This window comes from Phalaenopsis equestris, unplaced genomic scaffold (genome assembly GCF_001263595.1).
Source record: "Phalaenopsis equestris unplaced genomic scaffold, ASM126359v1 Scaffold000123, whole genome shotgun sequence".
Taxonomy (NCBI): Eukaryota; Viridiplantae; Streptophyta; class Magnoliopsida; order Asparagales; family Orchidaceae; genus Phalaenopsis; species Phalaenopsis equestris.
The window spans coordinates 299456-317724 of record NW_018164565.1 but is presented as its reverse complement, the minus strand read 5'-3'; the positions used below and the strand labels follow the sequence as shown (position 1 = coordinate 317724).

Here is an 18269-nt window from a genome sequence, read left to right as displayed (position 1 = left end):
AACAACAATTGAGCAATTAACCACCAATCCACACAGACAACTATAACCCAAACAACAAAAAAATAGTGAGAATAAATTTATATTTAAATACTATTTTATTTATTTATTTTAAAGAAAAAACTAAACTGATGAGCCCTTGTTGTTTGTGTTTTTTTATAATTGGGTTAATATCATTATAGCACTTGAAATTTTATTATTTACAAAATTAGTATTTTTATATCCATTAATCAAATTTTCACTTAAATATCAAAATTTAGAGCAAAATTTTAACTCATATTTTTAATTTTATCAAATTTCCAATAATTTAATTGTGACACATAAAAATGTATTATTTTGATAATTCAAATAAATGAATTGGATGTTAATTTTATAAACAATAAAACTTTTAGTGAATTGTCGATTACCCCTTTTTCTTAAAAGATAAATCGTAAAATATATCTCAATGCCCTGTCGGTCAACGAGCGTTCTACGAGATCTGCGAGACGCGAGAGCGAGAGAGAGAGAGAGAGAGAGAGATGAGTGACGAGAAGTGGAAAGGGAACGATGGAGGGAGCGGCGATCATCATCATCATCACCCCCACCACAACCCGTTTCACCATCATCACGAGCAGCATCAGTCTGCTCCTCAGTACGGGACGTTCCAAAGTGTGAGTTCGCAGCCGCCGGCGATGGGGTTTCCGCAACCGGTTCCACCGCCGGGTGCCTCTGGTTATCCGTCGCATCCCGACCAGACCCACTATCCCCATGGCTACCAATCTGTTCCAGGTAAATCATTTATTTTGTGTGACGCTGTTGGGGCTTTTACTTAACATGGATTTCCCTGGGATGCCTATCAAGGATCTCGATAATTAAGTTGTTTGATTGTTTATTTTAGGGGATTTTGTAAGAAAACTTGCTGCATCTAGCAATCCTGTACTAACTATCATAGGTTTTTAAATATTTTAAATAATTATGCCAAACATTCAAGTTGTTATAGACTGACAAATGAGTATTTTGTGGATCTCAACTTCTTACAAAATAGGTGATCAACGGAGAAATCCGATTATCTTCTAGATTTCAGGCACATATGCAGTTTAAGAGACAATAATTTTTTTCTCTTTAACGCGGAGGCAAAATCTTGAGGCTTATCCCAATTGATAGAATTCATTATGAGTGAAGTTTGAATAGAGAAGTTCACCCCCTACAATCAATTGTGAATGTTTGCTTAATAATGCCTTGAAGGTGATTTAATATTTATTTGTGGTGCAATGTTGGACATTTATTGGTGATGATAATGAGAGCCCGATCGACATGGTGAGTGGTATACATTGATCGGTGCTAATTTGTGTAGCTTCTACTTCTAGACTGTTGGATCTTAGCACGGCAACAATGTTTGATATGAGTGTTGATAATGATGAGAGTGGTTGCAATAAAAAATTTAAGAGTGGTGATTGTCACACCCCGGGTCCGGAAGGCTCATCAATATAGGACAAAATGAAATGATTTGAATCTATTTTGTATTCTCAAAAGAAAATATAGTGTGAAAACAAAGAAAATAAGCAATAAAAGATAAATTATATTTCATTCCATAAGTTTAGCAACTAATACAACAAAAAGAAAAACAAAAAAATGATGGAAAACAAAACTGAACTGATAATAGCAAAATATCTACCCAAACCAAAAAATGATCTCCCAAATCGGGAAGGCGACAAGAAGATATGATTTGGAAGGAAAGAACTTGCGCACACAAAAGGCATGACACAACAAAGAGATCACAAGAAAAAGAACAAAAAAGAACTGAATCTCACATGATTATCGGGGCTTGATCGGGAAGACGGTGGAAAAGTTCAACACAGCATTAACGGAGGTAATTCACGATGCTTACATACTACCCCCCTTAAAAAAATTTGGTCTTTAAATTCATACATAATATTAAATTAAACTCGATTAGAGAGAATACTATAAGTGCAATAGACATATACATATCATTAACAATAATATCGCAATCACGAATCCACTGAGTGACATTCAAAGATAAGTCAGATGACATACTAATTGATAGATAAAAAATTAATGAATAAATTCATATGTTTGATGCAAATTTGTATGACATTGTTGAATGTGATGTCCTAGAATCAAACAATATTCTTGTTGGTTACAAAAAAAAGAAATAGAGATTATACCCGTCAACACGTCAGAGGCTTCATGGGCTTCTTGTTGTATCATAACAAATGCTCGAGATGAAATTGCATGCCTGGGCTGCTCTAGAGCTTGAGGTCACTGAGACTGGTACTGCACCATTGATGGGGGTTAATACATTGGTAACCGTTGGTAGTGTTGTTGGTGTTGCACTCTAGGAGGACGTGACTGATATGACTGAGATACCAGCACTTATTGCGGCTGATGTTGCAGACACAAAAGGCATGGCACAACAAAGAGATCGCTAGAAAAAGAACAAAAAGAAATGAATCTCACATGATTATCGGGGCTTGATCGGGAAGGCGGTGGAAAAGTTCAACACAGGATTAACGAAGGTGATTCACGATGCTTACATACCACCTCCTAAAAGAATTTGATATTTAAATTCATAATAATATTAAATCAAACTCAATTAGAGAGAATACTATAAGTGCAATAGACATATACGTATCATTAACAATAATATTGCAATCACGAATCCACTGAGTGATACTCAAAGATAAGTCAGATGACATACGAATTTATAGACAAAAATTTAATGAATAAATTCATATATTTGATGCAAATTTGTATGACATTAATGAATGTGATGTCCTAAAATCAAACAATACTCTTGTTGGTTGTTAAAAAAAAAAGAAATAGAGATTATTCCGTCAACACGTCAGAGGCTTCATGGGCTTCTTGTTGTATCATAACAAATGCTCGAGGTGAAATTGCATGCCTGGGTTGCTTTAGAGCCTGAGGCCACTGAGACTGGTACTGCACCATTGATGGAGGTTGATACATCGGTGACCATTGGTAGTGTTGTTGGTGTTGCACTCTAGGAGGACGTGACTAATATGACTGAGATACCATCACTTATTGCAGCTGATGTTGAGGCTGAAAATAATATTTGCTTGTCTGTCTTTTGTGATTTTATTTCTAGTGTTGACTTTTATTAGATTTATTTCACACATTCTTATACTACTTGAGTTACTCCCCATATTTTCTCTGGCTGAGTTTGGGTCTTAGGAAGACAATCGTTAATTTTATGATTAGGATTATAACAATTGTAACACTTGTCAATGGTTAGGTTGCAAGGCTCAGGGTCTCTTTACTCGCAGTGAGGGTAATTAGAATCACTCTTCAGTTTATCTCACTGGTGCTTCAATGGCCCTACTTGATTTTCTATGTTCATTCATTTTTCGGGCATTTTCTTCACACTCATTCAGGTCTAACTCGGGATATATAGCTCAGTCCACCAACTCTGTATAGATAGTACATTCAACAATAGAGAATCTCTTCCAAATGTCTTCTCGTAGGCCAAAAAATAGATGGTAAATCTTCTAATTCTCATGCTGGCCTCTCGAAGGGACAAATCTAACGATTCTTGCAAATTGAGTATCATACTCACAAACGGTCTTTGGTCCTTGCTCCAGTTTCTTCATATCGTTCACAGCTTGGCACGGTGCATCATTGGGAAATACTGCTCTAGAAATAATCACTCGAAATCAGCCCAAAAGACTATTGCATCAATTCCAAATGTATTGTGGCAGTAACTCTCCCACCCCTTCACGAAGTTGGAATATAGCAATGTCCACTTTGCGGTCTTCAGAGTACTATATACCTCAAACTCTCTTTTTGATATCATGTAGCTATCCTTCCAACTCGATTAGACTTGTCATGTCGTTGAAGGCAGGAGGGCGTGTCTTTAGAAAGTGGTTCATTACTCGATCCATGGCATTTCTTTTATCCTTCACTGTTGTTTGGTTCGGTTGAGCTTCCACGGTGGCACTAGTGGCATCAGTGGAATTGTTTGCGGTGCTGGTTGCATGGGTTGTTGCATCGCCTGGAATACCTGTGCGATTGGAGCTACAATACTAGCATGTAGGGCCTGGGTAACATTCTTTGTCACCATTTCCACAAGAGTTGCCTGATACGATCTAGTGTCAAAGTCGATATGTTTTTTCACAGAAATAGGGCAAGAACAATTTTCCTTCAATAATCCCAACAACTCAACAAGATTATAATGATAAATACCTACAATTTGAGTGGTGGGCGATCTCTCCCAATTCCTACAATTTGAGATGTTGGAAATCTCTCTCAAATCCTAAATCTAAGACTCAGAGCTGAATCTCATTCATAAAGCTAATCTTAGACATAATAAACTTATTTATACCCAATAATAATAATAAGTATTATTATTATTATAGTTGTAATAATAATGATGATGTTAAATGACTAAACTGCTCTTAGACCTACAAAGGATAAATTTGTCATTAGGCTAGACGCTAACGTAACAATACTACTTTCCCAAAAGGCACCTTATCTTCAAGGTTGGAAGAAGTGAGTGTTCATCCCCCAAAATTGCTTCTATTTTTTATTCTCTGCTTCATCGTCATGCACTATGATAACTTATAATTTTTTATCCCTGCAATGGTGTCTTGGGGTAAACTTCTCATCACACTGAAAACATAATTTATTGGCTCGCTTCTCCTGAATCTCTGTCTCTGTAAGACACTTGCGTGTTGCTTCCAATCATGATTCATTATTCGTGTCTCATGCAACCCCCTTCTGGACTTCCACTTTTTGAGCATTTGGTATTTTCGTGGTTGTAGTAGTTTGGTATAATCTTCCATATGTGTTGCTCCTGTTTGCCTTCTTCATCTGATTTTTGTCCTCTATCATCTTCCTCAATCCCCGCTTTCTCAATAGTCAGAGTGATACTCGTATGTTGAGCTTTAGTCATTTTCATAAAATTTCCCTCCAATCCCGATTCAGAAACCCCTTCAGCTGTCCCTACATAGCTCAAATCCTTCCTGTATTCCTTGACAGTCCCCTCTGGAGTCAAAGCATAGAATTTCTTGTGTATTCTCCGTCCTAAATTGCTTGGAAATATTTCAGCAAACAATCCTTAAATTCTTCCCACGAATGGATCAGGTATCTAGCCTCCCTCCACTGAAACCAGGCTAGAGCTTTTTCTTCCAAACATCACCTCGTTGCCATGAGTTTCTCCTTCTATCTAACCCCTTCACTGCAAAGCATCGCTCCACCTGATATACCCACCAATGTGCGTTTTCCCCCTTCTAAGATCTGCATCTTCAACTCTTTATTTCTCTTTTTTGTTTTCCTTCATTTTTTGAGGGTAAAACTGCCTCCTTTGATCATAGTCATATCCCCTCCATGTTTCTATCCTTTCTTCTTCGCGCTCCTCCATACCTCTTGCATAATCTCTTACCCATGTTTCGGTCCAGCCGCTTCCATCAGAAATCTCTAATCCACCCCTAATCAGAGCCTTAAGAGGGGGTTCGTGATGGTGAATGTTTTCCTCCTCATGATCCTCGCATTCGATCTCATTTCCTTTCGATTTAGCTAATAAATATCCAGTCAACCCTTGGGTAGGATTTGTAAGTTGGACCGCCAGCGGGGACTTGGATTGCATCTCAATAAGCTTCTTTATCATTCCTTAAATTTCTCGCATACTCTTGAATCGGTCATCCATTCAGTTCTCCATAAAAGAAAACTTATCCTCTATGGTGGCGAATTTTTCTTCCATCCCATATCTGATTTTGCTAACCTTTTCCTCTAATTTCTTATCCAAATTATCTATTTTCTTAGCTATCATTTTTTCCAGAAAATTTTTTGATTACCAAAGGACGAAAGCGCCTATGCGTTGTTAGACAAGGCAAATGACACACGAGGCACGCTGCAATCCCACTGTTGACACCCTGCGAGCTTTGATTCGAGTGATTCGTCCCTTTCCTTTGCGTCGAAGCTGTGCGCTTGGATCACGGGAAAACGATTGAAAGACATGATCCTTCCCCACATGACAATCCCACGCAGAAGGAGGTGAAAGGCACAATCCCTTGTCTATCGTACGTGAATCAGTAAGCTGCAATCCCTTCGTTGCCTTCCCAGATCGCTACAATTGCGACTGTATCGCAAGCGCCAGTTGCGCAGGAGCCACCATCATGATCGTAGCGGCCTATCCCTTGCTTGAATTGGTGATTTTATACACCCGATGCTTCTCGTGATTGTTTCGCCTTTGAACACCACTATCCCTTTGCTTTCTGCGACTACGACTATTTCACAATCAGTTTTCTGAGTGTGCAGGATTCGTCATTCCCCAAAAATAATTGTGAATTTCCTTAGTTACGTTGTGGATCGAAGCTATGGCTTTCGTTCTTTTTTTAATTCCCAAAATTGACTGCTCCGGTATCAATTTGGCACTATTTGACCTCAAAATTAGCACGTTTTTTCCACATAAATTAGGGCGAACCTAATTTTCCTTCAATAATTCCTACAACTCAACAAGAATACAAAAATAAACACTACAATTCGACAAGTGGACGGTCTCTCTAATTCCTATAATTCGAGTGGTAGGAAATCTCTTCCAAACTCTAAACTTAAAACTCACAATTCAATCACATGCATAAAGCTAATCAAGGCATAACAAACTTATTTATACCTAATAATAATAATAATAAATGACTAAATTGCCCTTAGGCGTACACAAGACAAATTTTGCCCTTAGGCTAAGCGCTAACGTAACATTCTCATTTTGAGATTATGTGATCCAGTAGGCTTGGTGGGTTGAACACGATTAACACGATGATGACTAGGTGGGCGAGGACCTTTATGAGATAGATACCACTTCTATAGTAGCTCTCGGGACTCCTATTGCATGAGGGATTGCAACACTTCTTCTCTTTGGAGTCATTCTAAATAATAAAAATTTACACGAAATTAAAACCAATTCAATAACTAGCTAACTAGAATCATTTATCCCTTATTTAGTCCTAAGAAGACAAGAGATGAAACACTAAGGCAATGGACAATGAATATAAAATATAGACCACTGTCACACTCTGAGTCTGGAAGATGGTACACCCTGAAAATATAGGACGCAATGAAATAAAATGAATATGTTTTGTATTCTCAAAAAAAGATATAATATGCAAACAGTAAGAAAATAAGCAAGAAAAAATAAATTTATTTCATTTCATAAATTTAATAATTGATACAACTAAAAGGAAAATAAGGAACTGACTAAGAACAAAACTGAATTGACAATAGAGAAATAACTGCCCGAACCTAAAATATATAAAAAAAAATAAAATTAATGTGAAACTGAAAATACTAAAAAATAAATCTAAAGCTGGAAAATCTTATCAGATAGAGATGATCATCTGAATGACTGAGTGCAACCTGTTATATAAAAATTCAATGAGTGAGTTTGACAAATCAAGCTTAGTAAATACTAATATTTATTAAAGCATAAAAGATAAATAGAATAAAACATGACGTATGAGCAATAAAAATAAGACAATTTATTTTATGTATAATATAATTTACAACTTATGATCATGAATATGACTGATCTAAACCCATGTGTTTTTATTTAAATATTTATGTCACAATATCAGATGTACTTATACACAGATGACTTATTAGTCCTTTAAAACTACCCGATAACCTTTAAATATACAAGCGCAATATATATATATATATGTCGGTTTTCTACGATATCCTGAAATACGTAAATGTAGACATCATTCTCATGAAAATCTAATGATTTCTCTAACGTTAGTCAGACTAGTCATAATAAAAAAATTTAATACCGACATAATAATATTATTATATCATACATATTTCATGCACCACAATCAAATCACATGAATTTAACTACATGTTCACCAATATTTATACACAATCAATCAATTTATAATAATTAAATTTAATACATTAAAACTGTAGAAGAAATAATAAATACTAAAAACATGAGATACACATAATTAAACAAGAGTTTACATAACAGTAAAGCAAGATTAATTATTCACAAAATTTATTATGAATAATAAACAAAATCTGCTACAATTATAGTAGTAGAATTTAAAGGGCATGATTGACAAACCTATAATTAGGTTGAAATTTAATACGAATAGTAAGGATAGTGCCCCTAACAACGAAGAAGATGATTATCCTCTAATAAATAACAACTACTTACCTCACACAACTACACTCCAATATTTTAATAGTGCAATCAACATCGACTAATAGATCTGACATAGCTCGAACTCCCGAAAGTTAATTATGTGCATAAGTGTATTAAAATTGATTATTTATTAAGTTAGGTGCAACCTAAGTGAGTTATTTTATTATTATTATTATTATTATTATTTTCAAAAGAAAATAAGAATCTAATTAAAATTAATTCTAATCCAATTTTTCATATAAGCACCTAACTTAATAAATAATCATAATTATTAGCATAAAAATAATTTAATTTTGATAGATGTGTATGCATGCATACACACACACACACATATTAACGGCTATACATGAACTAATAATATTGTCTTAAAAGGGGGGAATGAGGAGGTTTATAACGTATATGATCGGCCAATGAAAGAAAAATGGGGGGAGATGGCGGCTACTAAGAAGGAGAAGCAACCAACTACTAGGGTTGTGGAAGGAGGAGTGAGCGATTATCATTTGATATTCCATAAAGAATATCCTTTATAATTAAATAAATTAGTAAGTTCTACGTTTCTTTTTTAGCTAATCTATTTGATCTGGCAAATGTCTATCATTGTGATTAGCGCCTTGGGCATTGGCCAATCATATTGGCTTGAGTGCATTGTGTACTTTTAATAAAACTGGTTGTAACGACAAGCACAAAGTTGTTGATACTAAAATACTCAAAGGTGGCAGCTACAATGGAGCTAAGGGGAGCTGTTGTGATTGATAGATTAGTAACACATAAGATATCTCAAAGATTGTGTAACGACAAGCTTAAAGTTGTAGCCTATGACAAAGTTAAGTGCAGCAGCTGCAGCTGACCTAGAGTTAATGGCTAAAATAAGCTTAAAAGCAACATCAATCACAAACCTATTGGTGATGAGTATGTCAAAACTAGGGACATTAGTAACAACATGCGAGAAGGAGGGGATTGTAGATGGCAACATCAATAAACCAAGCAGTGGGAATCGATAAACTTATGGTGGCGGTTGTAGAATGCTAAGAGATTATAGTGTTGTTAGGTCCAATGGCAATGGTTTTGTTGACAAAAACTCGAAGAAAATGTTATAGTATTCTTAAAGGTGACAATAACGACAAATTCATGGGTTGTAGTTAGCAACAATGAGCCTGACATTGAATAACGCAAGAAGCTATAAACAATGAAAATGACAATTGGATTGCTTTGAATGTTGGTCTAGATAAGCCTGGGTTAACTAAACAAACCTAAATAAATTTAATAATCTTGGGCTTGAACTCTATCACAATCCAGGCCATAGCTGTCACCCCTACGAGTTGTTTCACTTTTTAATGCTCCCCTCACCCTCTGAACTGAAATCATATTTTGTTTTCATCTTTTAGCTGCTTTATTTATCTTCTTCTCTCCTTGCAATTTAAATGAAAGCAATAAGTGACTATGACCAACTGGTCTCTTTTGATATTGTTTTGTTGGCCAATAGACCTTATTGAGCACATAATTTTAGCCAAGCTGCCTCTAAAAGAGGCACAACTTACAGAGAAAGATACTGACTGAGGAAAATAGCTATATCGAGGGATATGCTTGGCATTGGAGTTGCAGCGAGAATCAGTGGTTCACTAAATATGTTGGTAAATTACTTTAAGAAAGGCTGTTCTAGTTGCATCTTGAAATCGTCGGTTCACTAAACTGTGAATTTTTTGTAGCTTTTTCTTTGCTATGGTTTGCCAAGATTTTGTGCACATCTTCATAACAACTAATATCATTGAATTTTCTTATCATATGATTTTTTTTTTCATTATTTTCAAGAACTTTGCATCTTTTATAGAATTCATAATTTTGGACATAATTTCCTAGTAAAATAGATATTTGTATTCTCATATTCTTTAAAAGTGGCTGCTAATGTGCGGGCTTAAATTTTAGTGCATTTAAATAGAGAAGTTTCAAAATAGTCTCATGACTCTATGCAAAGGATCATTTTAGTCTCGAAGTTTATAAAAATGTCAATATTTTCTCGGATTTTTTGATATGGGCTGAAATAGCTACAATAGAGGATAATTTTAGCCCTAATTAAAGGGCAGGGGAGCTAATTTGGCACTTATGGACTCTGGCACTAAATAACCCCATGTAAATAGTCAGGGACTTTCAGGTACTTTACTTTGCATTTAAATACTGTTGTTTCACGTGCAAAGCAAGAATAAGAATCCGCCCAATAAAAAAAGTGATTTTAATTAGTTATTAATGTTGTACAGATATAATGGGAATTTTTTTTGCATTTAACCCTGATGTTATTTTTGTTCTACCGATGAGTTATTTTAAAATTTTCTTAATTAGGTTGGTGTCTTTCTCTTTGATTCATTTTTCAGTTGATTAGAGCCAACTAGAGAATCACCATCTGGAGTCAAAAGAACTTGTTGGTAGCTGATGGTTTGTTGTTAGAAGTTTGTCTGTTGGATCTGTATAAAGAATGAGGAAGGAAGCGAGCAAAGATGGGTAGTGGGGTGTTCCCTCATTATTGATCAACTTATCAGACATCATCTTGGCAACCTTTGTTGGGATGTGATGAGATGTTATGATGTGTTGGCCCTGAGAAAGTTGCTAGGTGTTGGATTTTTAATAGAGAAGGAATTGGCAGATTAAGGAAGTATGGGCTTTTAAAATAAAATAGGGTTATATGGAAATCCTTGATTCGAGTGAATATGCTATTTTAGAATTGTCAGGGATTTACTTGTAAAGCTCCATTTTCAATGAATTTTATATTATTAGAATCTTCTTTTGTGAATGCACTTAATTTCTATATTTCCTTTGTATCGCATTTACCTGCATGAATTTTAAATATGAGTTATTGCCTATTCTAATTATCATTCGCTACAATTAACTTCTAAAAGTATGGTACATTTGTGTCTGTAGATTGTTTGTTTATCCATATATCTGATGTGCATCTTTTCTTGTGGTTACTTTGTAGGATTTAAACACACATTTTTGGTTACTATGTATCAACATGTATGAGTTATAGGATATTTGATTTTTTTTTTTCCTTCACGAATTGATGCATTTTTGTTTACTTGGTGATTACTTGTGAGCATAACAAACCATCAGATGTGATGGTATTGATTCTCTATTTCTTTGTGGTGGGAACTCATTTGCACTTTTGTGGTTTAAGCACCATTTTTTGCGGATGGAAGTGTTGGAGCGGGGTTCTCAGTGAACTCATGCACTGATCCCAGGCTTTGTGGTTACATATGCTTTATCAGCATGCCCTTAATTTTTTATTGCCTTGATCGATTGTGAACCTTTATGATGGTTGTCCATTATTAATTGGGAGTTCAGTAATTGCTTATTGTTTGGTTGTGAAATCTTATTAAAGCATATTACTTATCCTATCCTTGGACTCTCTAGCATGATAGGATAGTCGCTATTGAGCTGCTATAGTTTAGAGATGATCACCTCATGAATAGGTATAATAGGGAGGTTAAAATGACTCTGAAAAATTTCAAACTTATAAATTCATTGCATCCTAACAGAAAATGTTTATAGCAAAGTAAGGTAGACTACCAATCTAGTCTGGTCAATTTGGTTCATTCTGGTCCATTTTAGGCTATTTGAATTGGGTTATAAAATTAACAATTCAAGCATATGTAGATTTGGCTCAACTTCATTTGTTTTTCAAAAGGTTGATGGAATCAATCCAAGCTTATGTAGCTCCAATTTAGTCAAATTAGATTTCAATTCAATCTTTTTGAGGCATTTAAAGGACTAATTCTTATCTTAAAAAAGTGTGCTTGACCAAATAGGAATTTTATGATCCTAGTAGACCAATTTGGTGGAGGGTTGTAAAGTAGTCTTTAGTTCATGGCTGATGTTGGCTGCTTTTTTTATGGATGGTGGGTTTTGTGCCTCCTTGAAGGTGGAGGATGTTGCATGCTTATATGGATTTCAAGAAGCCTATTATTAACATGCCCCAACCATAGTGTAGGTATTATTGGTGGAACTTTTGCATTAATATGCCTAAGTTGAAAACTAATACAAATATGTAGTTTTCTTATCAAAATTTGGTATGCTTGGATTGCAAATTGCAGTTGAACTCACCCCATACATTATAGATCACACTATCAATATTGCAAGCTTGTTATCATCATCGAGTACCAATGGCATTGCCAATTTGTCTTGCATCATCGGGGATGAGCTCAATTCCACTTTAGCACATGAGCTTCTTGGTGGTTTGACGTAGTCTTTAAAAGGTATACAGTACTTGAGAGTAATCTCATTAAGAGTATTTTGGGGATTTCACGTGTACTTTTAATTACCCCAGGTTTTTGTCATATAAGGGGCGTTGTTATTAGGGTTTATGTACGCTGGAGAGAGAAACAAAAAATAATATTAAGGTAGCATGTAATGTCATGCAGTTTCCCTCATATAGAACTTCATCATTGTCATCATAGTGAAAGCTATAGTAGTAGAAAAGAAGTAATCATCTATTGGACAAACCTGTTTATTGTTTCTCAATGATTTGAATTAGGTTGCATACCCATTCCTAACATATCACATCTATTATGGTGGCAACTAGGTCTTTAATTAACCAAGTAGAGTCTTTAGTAGATTGATGAACAAATCTGCTTTGTTGATTTCACTACCAAAATTTGTTTGGAAACAGTAGAAAGGTCGCCTATGTTGGAGCCCTTGGTTGCACCTAATCTAAGTATTCATGTACGCATTACCCATGTATCCATGCATGGATTCCACCTAACAATAAATGATGCTTCGTTGAAGCCAAACTACCTGGCTCTTGCCAGGCATGGTCGTCTTTGAGAACTTGCTTTGAATGCTAAAACTGAAGGTTTACTTGCTCTCTCATTGACAAGGCCAATCAGTGCTTTGAGTTTATTATTATTATTATTTTTTTCTCATGTTTCCTCCAGACAATAGCAGTGTATTCTAGGTGGGAGTTCAGAGAATAAGAGATAAGTAATGTCAATGCTTTCGGTATTTTGATCTAATGAGATTATTAATGTTATTTTTTGCAAGTATAATAAAACTAAGAAGATTTATATGCAATCTAATGAAATATTTTTGACAAAGGAAGCAGAATAGGATATTATCTTGAAGTTTCTTCATTGACATATGAGAATTGCTAGTGGCTACAGTGTAGGTTTCGTTTGATTTGGACAGTTTTCAAATGCTAGGAAAATAACGGTTAATGGGTATTTCAAATCTCTCACTTTTATTTTGCATTATCTTTGCTTCAAGCCCAAATACCAAAAAAAAAAAAAAAAAAAGGAAAAAGGATTACAGTGTACTTCTAATGTTTTCGATAAAAAACTCTTTTTATTCATCTTTGAATAGTTTTTTTATTGGCACAAGGTGTTACATTTTTTCTATAATTTAGAAAAGTTGTATGCTTTGTTGTTACAAAGGGTGTAGAAATTTTAGTTTCATATCATAGTTTTTATTAAACACTGCTATTGTAGGGTCCCAAGTCACGGATGTGAAACGTGAATGGTTGTGTTAGGCAGTTGACAACCAATATAAAAGTTTTTGTCAAAAAACCTATTATATAAATCATTTAAATCATTGTGCCAACATTAGGGTGTCCCTTGGAAGTGCACGTTGTATGACATGAATATTATAAAAAGTGCGCAAGAGCTATTGCACTGGTGTCTGGGCGTAGTGTTAAATAAGTGATGGTTCTTATATTATGAATTGATAAGGTTAAAAAGATAATCCATGAAACTAATATTAGATTATAACTTAAAGTATAGATAATTTCAAAGGTATATTATTGGAATTAGTAGATATTTTGATTCATCTGACGATAAACATCTAATGAAGTAAAGAAACTAAATATGTTATAGAAAAGACTAAGGGCATTAATATTTTAGGTTTTAAACTTTGATATTAATGTAAGAGTCATGTTAGAAATGATGTAGGTGCAATTATAGATAAAAGTTTGAAATAAAATATTGTAAAAATTAATAGAATTAGAGATAGTATTATAGCTCTAAAAATTATTGTTGATACTAAGATTTCTAATGTTATAAATGTTTATGCTCCTTAAATAGGTTTGGATATATGCCCAAAAAATAATTTTGAAATGATCTAGAAGAGTTAATACAAATAATATCTCTTAAAGAAAGAATTTATATTGGAGAAGATTTAAATGAACTTGTTCGTAGAGTGGTAGAAGCTTTAGAAGTATTCAAGATGACTATGATTTTAGAATGACTATTGAGAGAATTTGTAGTGTACTATAAATCTTTTGTAGTGACTTTAGAAAATGATGTGTTTTGTATGAAGAAATACAAATACAATATAAACTATGAATGGATTTGAAGTTTACACCTTAGTTCATTTTGAATTAATTTTGAATTATACCGATTTGCCCCGAATTTGAGATTTACACCGTTCATTAATGTAAAATATTATCGGAAGACGACGCAACCTGTTGTCGCTGCAGGCCCCTATAGTCCTTTGTCTACACCACCGCTTGCAGTCCACCTCCACCACTGCCTCCCTGTCGTCTGTCGTCTGTCGTCTGTCGTCTGCCGTCTACAACCCACTACCAGCCTTTCTCCACCGGCTATCTGCCATCGCCGCATCTCTACAGTCTGTAGTCCACCGGCGACTTGCCATCGTCCCCTCCTCACTATCATTTGACTGCCCACTGCTGCTTGTTGCTGCTTGCCGTCGCCTGCCATAAGTTGTTCGCCACAACATGCTACCTGCTTCCACAGCCCGCCATCCCCCGTTGTAGTCTATCACCGCTGTCAGCTGCGGTTCGTCTTCACCACACTACCGTCGCCGCCCACCACCACCGGTTGCTGACGTCAATTGTCTGTTGCCTCTACTGTATGCTACGCGCCACCCGCCGGTCGCTGACATCAATTGTCAGTTGCCTCAACCCTATGTCGCACGCCACCGACCACCCTCCAAGAATAATTTATATATTTTGAAATATATTGTTTTCATCCTTCTTTAAACCAAACAAAAGAATATAGTCTTATGTTTATTTTACAGAGAACCATATAATTTTAAAGTATTTCAAATTCATTACATTACTTCTGCATTACATTCATTTTACACTGCATTACTTTATCAACAAACCAAACAACCCCTAATAAAGAATATAAACTCATATTAGATTTTGCGTTAAATTATAAATACTTTATTTTAAAAATAGATGAATAAATTTTCACTTATAAGAATAGATCTAATAAAATACAAATTGATTATTTTCTTATCAGAAAAATATATCATCGAGATTATAAAGATTATAAAATCATTTCAAATGAAAATTTAAGTAGCCAACATTGATTATTAGTTTTAGATTTTAAGATAAAGGGTTGGAAGATGAAAAATACAACTAAATATTATCATAGAATTAGATGAGCATTTAGAAGATATAAATAAATTTATTTTTATGAATAAATTTTAATATCTTAAAATTTGAAGTATTATGAAGAAGCTAATACTATGTAGAATAAAATAACGAGTAATATTTAGTAAGTTGTAAAAGATGATGTGTATGAAATGTGTGATGTGTTTTTCTGTGTTTACACCACTATTTGTATTATTTTTATGTTTTTTCTTGGTATTTTTTCTGGCTTTTTCAAGTTGCAATTTGCAAATTAGAAAGGGGAGCATTTGGATCAAAAAGAACTTAAGTATTGCTCAAAGTGGAAATCCATTGTTTAACAAACTTCTTTTGATCAGGTGACAACAGAGAAGGCGGAAACCCTATGATTTGACTTCCGGACATTACACATTCACATAACAGAGAGGTTGAAAACCCAGAGCCACACTTAGAAACCCAGTGCTTACTCAGGTATGGGTAACCCGACGCCTCACAAGGAAACTAGGCATTCGCTTAGGCATGAGCAACCTGAGGCCCACATAAATACCCGACGTCAGCCAGCCTTCTCGCATACACATGCTAGTCTAAACAACTGAAAACCTGGCGCTCCAAACCAACATATGGGAGTTAATTTGGTTTTTTGTCTATGTGGGTTGCCAAATGACTTAAATTTAGTTCAACTGATCTCAAACGACGTCCCCCGATAAAAGTTAAGACCATCTGAGGCATAGTGAGAGGGTGGATGATAAATTGGAGGGGATTATGGAGTGTGTTAGGGAGAGTTTAGTGAGACAATTTCTTCATTGTAAAGTGTGAGTGCTATCAATTGGAGATCATTGTACAAGGAGAAAATCAACGAAGCAAAACAATTATACTTTCTGGTTAGATTATTCATGTATAAACTCTTTCTAATTTGGTTCTTTTGTGAAATCTGTTTGGTTTTATCTCAACATGTCTAGGAACTAAATCTTTTTTGCTTCTTTGATTTGGATGTATATGAATCGTGATTTTTCATGAGATTTGCTTAAGAATTTCTTGGATTTAAATGCAAGTTAACGCGTTATCCTTTCGATCTTCATTTACTTTCAATCTGACCAATTTGAATGTTAAAATTTTTGGTGATCTAGGACTACTGACCGTTGGCTAAAAGGATAAGTAGGATAACACAATCACTTAGTAGGATAACACAATCACTTAGTAGAATGTGAATATTGTCAATAGGAGATTGCAACCACAATCAGGGGACTAAAGGATTCAGGAAAATTTTGCATGGTTAAGCCAACTTAACCGCAATATGAGTTTTCAATGTTTCTTATGATCTTAGAAGCGACCAAGGAGGATTTGACTATGGTTGATAACATTAGTTTGAAAACTTATTGGAAGAATATTGAGGATTCACACGATCTAAATCTAAATCATAGGAGGGTGATTCTTACCTAGTACAAAAACCCTACCCCTTTGTTTTTTTATGTAAAAATTAGGCTTAGACACTTTAAAATTTTCAAATCTTTGACTTTTCAGACTAGACCTAGAATTAGTAAAGAAGAACTTTCACCTACTGGAATAAATCATTTGTGCGATCGACACAAACTTAAAAATTCATATATTACTTAACTATACGTATACTTACATAGTTGACGTGTGCTTCTCAGCTTTGTGGCATAAGACATGCTTGAAGAATAAAAAATAAAAGCTTTTATGAATAAAAATAGTTAGAGTTCTAATAATAAAATGCAAGAAAATATAAGAAATAAGCAAATTTTGTTATAAAAATTGATTTAATTGTAAAAACTTGAAGATTTGTAAAAAATATTAGGTAACCCTTAGAGAATCTAAGAGAATCATTTGCAATGTTGAAAATTATGTTTTTAGTGATCTTTATAATAGATTAGGTAACAAAAATGATATATATATATATATTGACTAGCGAGGAAATAAAAAATAGTAAAGATTTAGCTCAAATAAATTGCATTAAAGATGAAAATAAAAAAATGTTTTTCTTATATGAGAATTTTCAACATACGCTGGTGAGACATTTTGGTAAATATTTCAATAACAATTATGAAAATACGATTAACTTTAGTAATTTTAATGTTGTAATCAATAGCAAAACTTTTTATTTCTGCTATCGTATTAATAATACTGAAGTGAAAGAGGCTTTAAAGAAAATTGAATGTGAAAAAATAGTAAAATCTGATGGTATTTTAATAGAAGTATGGAAATGTTTAGATCTGAAATGTTTGTAGTTTATTAAACTTTTTTAATATTATTTTAAAAATTAAAAAGATGTCTGATGAGTATAGAAAGTGTTTTTTGGTTCTTATTTTTAAGAATTAAGGGGATGCACAAGGGTGTGCAAATTATAGAGTAATTTAGTTAATGTATTATACATTAAAGTTATGATACGTCTTTATATGGAAGCTATATATTTATTAAGTGGTTAGATGTAGAAGTACAGATAGAGTAAAGAGAATGTATATATGACTTTTGTTGATTTAGACAAAGCTTATGATAAGGATCCTAGATAAGTACTTTGGAGAGTCCTAGGAAAGAAAAATGTTGATATTGCTTATATTTAAGTCATTAAAGGTATTTATACTACAATTGTTACTTGTGTTTGAACACAAGGAGAATTGACCAAGTATTTTTTTATTTCAATTGGATTATATCAGGGGTCATGTTTAAGACAATATCTTTTTTTCTTTAGTTATGGATGTTTTTATTGGGCATTTACAGACGAATGTACCTTTTCTTTTCGTCGATTAT

The 18269-nt window shown here is 34.2% G+C and overlaps 1 protein-coding gene across 1 annotated transcript in view; it reads left to right on the top strand.

Moving 5' to 3' along the window:
- Positions 1–426: 426 nt before the first annotated feature.
- Positions 427–18269, top strand: part of LOC110021196 (60S ribosomal protein L18a-like protein) — a 29536-nt gene continuing 11693 nt past the window's right edge. Inside the window, exon 1 of the mRNA XM_020719604.1 lies at positions 427–765. Coding sequence (XP_020575263.1) covers positions 516–765 — 250 coding nt within the window. The 5' untranslated portion in view covers positions 427–515. The remainder of the gene's footprint in view (positions 766–18269) is intronic.